General features: G+C 33.3%; 2 protein-coding genes across 2 annotated transcripts in view; both read right to left on the reverse strand.

Moving 5' to 3' along the window:
• Window positions 1–1432, reverse strand: part of LOC112454300 (glycine cleavage system H protein, mitochondrial) — an 8835-nt gene extending 7403 nt beyond the window's left edge. The window contains exon 1 of the mRNA XM_025015597.1: window positions 649–1432. Coding sequence (XP_024871365.1) covers window positions 649–793 — 145 coding nt within the window. The 5' untranslated portion in view covers window positions 794–1432. The remainder of the gene's footprint in view (window positions 1–648) is intronic.
• Window positions 1433–2407: 975 nt separating this feature from the next.
• On the reverse strand, window positions 2408–7954 carry LOC112454301 (protein arginine N-methyltransferase 5). Its single transcript, XM_025015598.1, has 11 exons — window positions 7588–7954; window positions 7364–7482; window positions 7038–7264; window positions 6619–6798; window positions 5222–5431; window positions 4921–5126; window positions 4730–4852; window positions 4243–4418; window positions 3961–4164; window positions 3709–3890; window positions 2408–3622 (listed from the first exon to the last, which is right to left on the reverse strand). Exons 1-11 carry the CDS (start codon window positions 7674–7676, stop codon window positions 3470–3472), a joined length of 1869 nt encoding a protein of 622 aa, XP_024871366.1. The 5' UTR covers window positions 7677–7954; the 3' UTR covers window positions 2408–3469.
• Window positions 7955–8433: the final 479 nt, after the last annotated feature.

Raw genomic sequence — 8433 nt, forward strand, 5'->3', positions numbered from 1 at the left:
ATCCCCTTAACACGCCAAAATATACAATAATGTTAAGTTTCAGCCAAATCAGTGAGCAAGTCACTATGTTCTTCACACTTACCGATCATTATTTAATCCCAAACATTGCAAAAATTACAGACGTGGTACCCAAATGATTTCACATTGATTAAAAAAAAAATGTTTTTAAAATTATGTCTGCTAACTATACGCTCAATTAATAATACGCTTAATTTTTATTAAATTATAAATAATTAACTATATTATTTCCTAAACTATGAGAATATATTCCTAAATTTGCCCAAACGTTTCCCAAACAATTGCAATAATAAAAAAATATCAGGTTTCTTTGACCCTCCAACTTTTATCTGAAACATTTTTCCAATAAACCAATAAGTACTTTCTGAGATGATTGGGCGTTCCGGAACTTTTGGTACGCACGGTATATGCGTGCGCGCGCGCGTGTACATACAACATACAACCAACATTGATTCCTCATCGAAAGGTCAATCCAGACAAACTTATCAAAAAGAAGCGGAGAAAACTCGCAATAGATAGTACTCAACGACCAAATCATTTCTTCCTGTCATAGTTTTCGCAAACTGTCGTGTCGGCGACCTTTAAAAACCCTAGCCGGTGATCCCGGGCTTAATTTTCACGCGCACTCACCGATTCTCAAGTTCCGAGTTGTGGTTATGGATCGTGCCACGGCGAGAATTGGTATCTTCGACTTGACGGCTGTGCCGAGGAAATCGCCGTGCGAGACGAACGTTTTTGCCGCGCATCTGCTGATCTGGACGATTAATCTTGCCATTTCTTCTTTGTTTCCGCGATCGCCGTGCGAGACCGTGCACGAGACTACCTAACCTCTTTTCTTACTTGCTCCGGACCCTCACGTCGCACGCGAGTTACGCGTGATGCAACGCAACCCGCGGCGAGAGCAAAACGGAGCTGAGCAGGCTGAGCTGAGTCCTCGGTCGAGTAATGAGACACGAGACCAGTGATCCAGCTAGCACGTTTCTATCGTTATTAGCCGCTCTCTTATCTCATCAAACTAGATATTTTAAACAGGTCAATGTAAAAACGAGTGCAAAACGAGCGTAGGATACACGCTCAAATTTCGCCAAGAATGTAAAAAAAAAAAAGAATTTTTTCGAATCTTGGCCCGCTTTCCTCGGCCACTAGACACAAACGTTGATTACGTGTACGAGCTTAGAACAATCTCGAGTACAATTGCAACACAAATAGTAAGTGACCTCCGGTCTTTGAGCAATCAAGTTAGTTTTATACTTCTGCTATCAGCCATCATCGTCAGCAGCGAATAATGTTTAGACGTGTTATTTATTTTTATTAAATCGTAGAGAATATCTTCAGAATGCACGAGTCGATGTGAATTGTAATTTGCAATTTCTTAATGAAATAAAAAGAAATGATATACAGATTCTACGTTACAGATCAGCAGGCTCGATTTATTTTTAAAATTATATGACTTGCTCCAATTGGATGTGAGCAATAAGTAAAAAAAAAAAAAATATTAAAGGCTCAGGCGATTAATAAATCAATTGAGAAAATAAGGAGCATAGAACTGTAACAAGGTGTTAGCGTTGAAAAACTTGCATTTGTGATAAAATTAATCTACAGACGTTTCGGTCTGTTACTAGACCATTTTCAGTAAAAATACAAAAAAAATCAAATATTAAAAGAATTAAAACACAATACGCATAATTATAAAACCGTTATACATCTGTTGTAAAGTCGCGTCACAATCACGTTGTGAAAGGATGATTTATGCATTTATTACAGTAAGTCATACTGTAGGATAATTTGTGTTAAACTGAGAAGGTCCGAGAGACTAAAAAAAAATAACTTTGGTAGCTATTATACACGTACAATTTTTTTACTTAATTTTTTAATCACAACGAATAAAATTCTATAAATTTCTTATAAAATAGAAGCAATCCTTGTATTCTTAATGCAGCTAGATTGTATATTAGACCACATTATTCTCAGACATACATTTTATAATAAAAAAAGGAGATATTAAGTTGAGATTAATTTCACCTTGCATAATTACACTCAATCGACATTAGTTTTCATTTCATAGATTTTTTATCTAAAGTGTTAGCATTTAATTGATATATAATTCTCTTTAAATTACTTATTTCATTAGTTGTTTGTTATTAGAAGATAGTTTGTTATTTAGTATTCTCTGGTTTTATACACTAGAATTAAATGAGAACAGATAGACTTTCCATATTTTAAGTTTTAAGTTATAAGCGGTAATATTTTTTTCGTTTGTTGTCCTCCATGTTGATTTCATGAATTGCAATATTATTATATCTGTGGATGTGTACAATTATAGTATAGAATTATAATAATTTCTTTTATTAAATAAATCAGAGGGATTTATATAAAAAATTTGAAGTCATTTGTCAATAAGTAGAAATTTATTGTAAAGTGTACATATTTATATTCAGGATTATTGTTATATGGACAACATTTGGTTCAATATCAATCTTACAATATGTAGAATTTAGACGTTTTTCAAATCACGTGAGTTTAAGAAGACAGTAACAGTACGCTTCGAGAACATCTCGTAATACATGTTATCAAAATTCTACATATAATATCAATGACCTCATTGAATATCAGTGACCTCAGACATCAGCGTCATATTAAGATCTACAGTTACAGTACATAAAAAAAATATTTGCAATAAAGCAAATATTTATATATCGTATCTTTCACACGAATATACTTCTCTTTATTCTTTATCGTTTTACGCTGTTAATGACTATTACCTGATGCTAAATAAATATCGGATGATAAAAAATATACAATCCGAGTACTTTACAATACACTGAGATATAAGTATACTGGAGTGTGCACTGCCATACTACGCCCATGGACGAAAAATTATCAGAAAATAGATAATGTTTTGGGATCTCTGTTTTTCTCTGTTATACAAGATGCATGTACGTATCCCGCAGTTGTCTGTCATACAAATTGTATGACAAAGACACCATGCTATATTACCTCTCTCTCTCTCGCCTCACATCAGCCAAGCCAATGCACACTCCAATATACTTATATATGCGTAAACTTGGTGCGAGACGCTACCGCGTCTTTTGATCTCAGGCGTATGTACATATAATACCACAAGTAAAACAAACGAATAAACATTTGTTTCAGAAACTTTTGTCGCGTCACTCACATATATATACATATGTAAATAAAAAAATTTATATTCTACATTATATCAAGTTCTATGTCAAATTGAATTCTAATCTTGTTTACATTAATGCATCAAGCTTACAAATGTCAAATAAAATTAATGCAAAAATACGAAAAATATTCGGAGTAAATACTATTCTTTAGAAAATTTAAGTATACTACCTATAATAATTGATACTTGATAACCTAATTATGATATTGCATACATTATCAGAAAGATCTTAAACAAACAAGGAATAAACACGGAATCGTTACATTATAATCCGATAATGGAAGAACGTCCAGTTGAATTATGGATTGAGACTGGGATGGGTTTGCTAAGACACCATTCGTACCACACTTTCTTAGAACCACATCTGCGCCAGAAATGAACCACTATTTCATCTTCTGCTTTCAATTGTATTGGTTCCTGTATCGATAAATATTTTTATCTTATCTCAAGATTTCTATTTTACAAGTATACCTTAAAAAGAAAAAATTATTTTTATTATATACCTTAAGTGGAAAAAAGATTGGGAACCAACTAAACATATCTGGGCTATATGTGCTAGGCTCTATGCTTAATGTGATGTTTCCATATAAAACTGCTGTAAAATATCCTGAAAATCCATGTAATACGCAATTCTGTTCCACTTGGAAAGTTTTGGTTTCATATCTCGAATTGTCAGTAACAGCGTCTAAAAAGATACAAATGTGTAAGGAAATTAAAATAATTAAAATATAAATAATTGGATACTTTATACAAACCTGTATTCGGATGTTTGAATGTAAAAAGTGGTTTTGGATTTGCTATGTCGTATTTGTTTTGAAGATGTACTACATATGGAGTTTCAAAGTGAGTCATCGGATGTTTATCTTTATCTCTAAGTTGCCTTACTTCATTGTACAGTTTAGAGGATTGCATAGGAGCTATGTATGAAGTATATGATTGCGGTATGTTAATTCCGTCGTCTAAAAATTTCAAATAAGTATTAAAAAAATGATTAATGCTATTTATATAATTTATGTAATTTGGCATGTAATGCGAACCTCTTAAGAACTTGAGGACATTATCTAGACATTCAGGAGATAATTCGTTATCGCCAAAGGATCCGAGTAATTCAGACACAATAATATCAGCTTTTTCTGGGGGATTCCATTCTCTCATATCACACGATACTACTGTAACTTTTTCTTTCCACATATCTCTCTGAAGGGCCTGTAAACTGTAAATATAGATGATGAAATTAATGAATATATAATTTATAATCATATAAAATGTAATATAATATTGGACAAAAAATGTCCCAATTTATTTTTTTCAAAAAAAATTCAAAAACAAGTTTTATATAAAATCAATATTTTATTAAATAAAAGATCGCTAATCTTTTTTCTCCCGACTACTTTTTGTTATTTTTGGCTTAATTTTTCTTCTCATTGATATAATTATATTACACTTAATAAAAATCATCCTATTAAAAAAATTAGGATTTTTTATCCAATCCAATATAATTGTTATATTTTAAAATAATCTCACGTTATCACGGCATTAGGATTTTTCTCCACTGCATATATTTTTACTTCTCGATAGGCCATTTCTGCGGCATTCAGAGATGCGGTTACAAGCGGCCCTCTTCCAGCACCAACTACCATAATAACTCTAAAAATTTATAATTGTTATACGTATATTATTAATTACGTATATTACCTTATAATGATTCGACTTACATCGTCCTTTCCTCCTCTTCCATCTTGGATATTGCTTTAATAGCTTCGTATATAGCACTCTGATATTCTCGATACTTTACGGGATCCTTCTCAAATATTTCATAAGTTTGTGACTCCAGATTATCCATTAGAGGCTGTAATGGACATTGCAGATAATCCTCATATCCTCGAGCGAATCTTTCCACTGTTCCATCACTTTGGCATCCCTGAAAAAATAAAGACATTATTTCCTACATTCAACAAAGTTGTTATAAAGAAAGAATTCATCTTTTGATAATTTGTATCATCTCTTCAGTTTTACCTTCCACAGGTAATCAAGGTAGTTATGATAGTAGCTAATACTTTGGTAACGTGATGCGCCTGTTAAAATAAATTGTACTTCTAACACAGCAAATCTCTTTACTAATACTTGGTGTGCTTTACTTAGTACCGGATATCCTTTTTTATTTGTTAGAAATAACGTTGTCGGCAAAATCAAACATCTCACTGGTTCTCCGAGCCATCTATCAATCTTATAAATTAAAACTCAAATTGTAAGTTTATACATATCACATTCATATTGCACAATTTTAACCGTAGAACATCACACTGATTGTGAGTGTAACACACTCACATTTGTTATTAAAATTCCCGCCGTTTCTATACATATAGTGAAAGTTAAGGAATCGAAGTGGTAAAGTAAGGTAAATGAACTTTTGTTCCCCCTCTATGACTCCCCATGCTGCGCAGCCTCATCTGCCGTTTAATAGATGTATGACATGCCATTAAGGCTCCTGAGTACTCGCCGCGATCGTGTTAGTTCGTGACGTAGCGTGTCAGAGGCGAGAAATGACACGTTAAGAATTCTTGTGTGCCATTTCCAAATAAAAAGCTATTATATTTGCATAAAATAACACTTCAGATCATTTCAGCACACTTCAAAAATACTCTGAGGTCTATCCTTTTCCCTTGACAGTTAATAAACATCCGTAAAATAAATGTAACACAAAACTTCTCAGCGTGTTATTTCTCACCTCTGACGTCATGATCTCACATGACCGTGGCGAAAGCCCAGGAGCCTTAAAAACAATATTGAATGTGCTATACCTATGTGTGGTGTAAGTGCTTTAGTGTCATAGTCAACTTTTGTCACGTCAAAACAATATATTTTTTAAAGAAATCATTATTTCTTATTTCTTTTTGAAAAATTACATCCTTTACCTTCAACAAATGACTAGTCTTTTTACAATACAGCGTTAAAAAAAAAGTAATTTTTGGAACCAAATAGCGCTTTTTGTGAGTCAGAAAATTTCTATTCGGGTTTTTTCCGAAATTAATTTTTGTCTTTAAATGTTAATCGCAATTATGACACAGACGCGTTTCTGACATTCTGCCGTTTAAATTTAAAAAAACCTAGAAACATGTTTAAAAATATCGATTTTTCAAAAAGTTATTAATAATTGAAAGTACACTGGGTATCGTACACCCAGTGTGATAAAATCGGGACTCGTAGGAAGTGTGGTACTCTATAGTTAAATTATAAACTTATCTTTAATGGCTCCTGCACACAGGACGCGGCAAAGCGGTGACAAATTATTGTCTTGCTTTTCCGGAAGTAATATATATTGTATAATTGACTGATTATAAAACGGTGATTGGTCACCGCTTTGCCGTTTTGCCGCATTGTCCCGCGTCCTGTGTACAGGAGCCATAAGTTACCTCTTCCTCTTCAGGCAGGTCATGACTGACAATTAATGCAATTCCTAATCTTTTATTGTAATCACATATTACTCTAAAGACATTCCACCATTCCCATGGATTTTCTTCTACTGGGCAATCCTCTGTTCTGTAAGAATAGGTTTGCCTAATTGGATTCTCCATAGGAACTTGTATCCATACCTATAATCAACAGAATGTTTTGATAATCTCAAACCCATATCTAATCCTACAGTTTATAAATAAAAAATTAAAATTCTATATTGATAAACATATTTAGTTTTTAAATGTAAATGACATTCCTATCCTAAAATGTTCATTTTTAACAGTATAAGTATTAAGTATATTTTTTACTGTTTGTCAAGCATCTCTTAATTTATAAAAATTAATACTAAAAATTATAATTGTATTGTATGTGTTACCTGGAAGGTACAGTTATCTTTGTTTACTTTATCAGAAATAATCCTGGCAAGATTCATATTTTTATCTACCCCACATCTTAATTTAAAAGTCACTCCTGACAAACCAAAGTGGCTAGCTAAGCATAATTCCTGATTTAAGGTTTCTTCACTATTTTTTCTGACGACTGGATCAATCGAGTCAACATTGATAAGTGGCGAAAACTTCCCAATTATTAAATTATTCCAATCTACAAAATAATATTATAGATTTATCTTAAACTAACTTATTTATTTCAAGTATTGATATAATTAATTCAAATATATACATGTTTATACTTAATTTATACCTGAACTTGATAAAATTAAGTCAGGCCTAGTAAATGGTCCTGGACGATTTTTGGCAGGTCCAGAGATAAATTCTCTTTTAAATAAAGGATGAACCAAGGGGACGCAAACAAAATCATATCTGAAGTATGAATAAAAGCACAAATAGCGTGTGCAGATTGCGTTAAATATAAATACATATACCAAAAGCATAATAATTAAATATATATAATTAGTAACAGCTTACTTGGAGTCATTTGCATAAATTAAACAATCACTTAGATTTACCGCACAGCAAAAATCCAACCCGCAAGAAACTGGTCGCTGATTTGTCATTGTAATAGATATAAATAAATTAGGTACTTTTCTGAAATATTTCCGGACGAATTATGCGATAAATGTGATTTCAATTCCTTTCGTACATCATAATTAAATAGTATTTATTTAGAATACGGGACTGAACGCGAATATAGATGAAATTATGTTCAATCGACGCGTTTTTACACAAAATGAAAGAATCTGGCAGTTACGCGGCGGTTTGCCTCGCGAGATATTAAATCGTTACAGTTGACGACTATTCAGGTTAGAAAATCTGGGTGCGTTCGGGGAGCTCGCTACCGCGCTACCAACGCTAATGGCTCCTGCACACAGAACGCGGCAGCGCGGCAATGCGGCAACGCGGCACCGCGGTAACCAATTACCGTCTTGCCTTTCCGTTCTACTTCTGAAAGTAGTACGGAAAGGCAGATGGTGATTGGTCACCGCGTTGCCGCGTTGCCGCATTGTCGCGCTGCCGCGTCCTGTGTGCAGGAGCCATAACGCTATTAACTTTGTTCATGGAGCCATGATAGCGCTAGCGAATGCGAGCTCCATGAACAGCAGTAGCGTGTACTAACGTAGCGTTTCGTAGGCCCTGCGCCGCCAAATTTAAAAAGCTGAGTTAATAGATGCTGTGTGTTGTATCAATTACTTCTTTAATATTTTCAGGGCAGAAGTTGAGAGTAGTATGTGTGTAAATGAATACGATTCATTTGTAGTAAAACAACTTAAACTATTTTACAAAATATAAAAAAGCGATTTTAAATTCATGAAA

Source organism: Temnothorax curvispinosus, unplaced genomic scaffold (genome assembly GCF_003070985.1).
Source record: "Temnothorax curvispinosus isolate PA1 unplaced genomic scaffold, ASM307098v1 QBEX01004975.1, whole genome shotgun sequence".
NCBI classification, from domain to species: Eukaryota; Metazoa; Arthropoda; class Insecta; order Hymenoptera; family Formicidae; genus Temnothorax; species Temnothorax curvispinosus.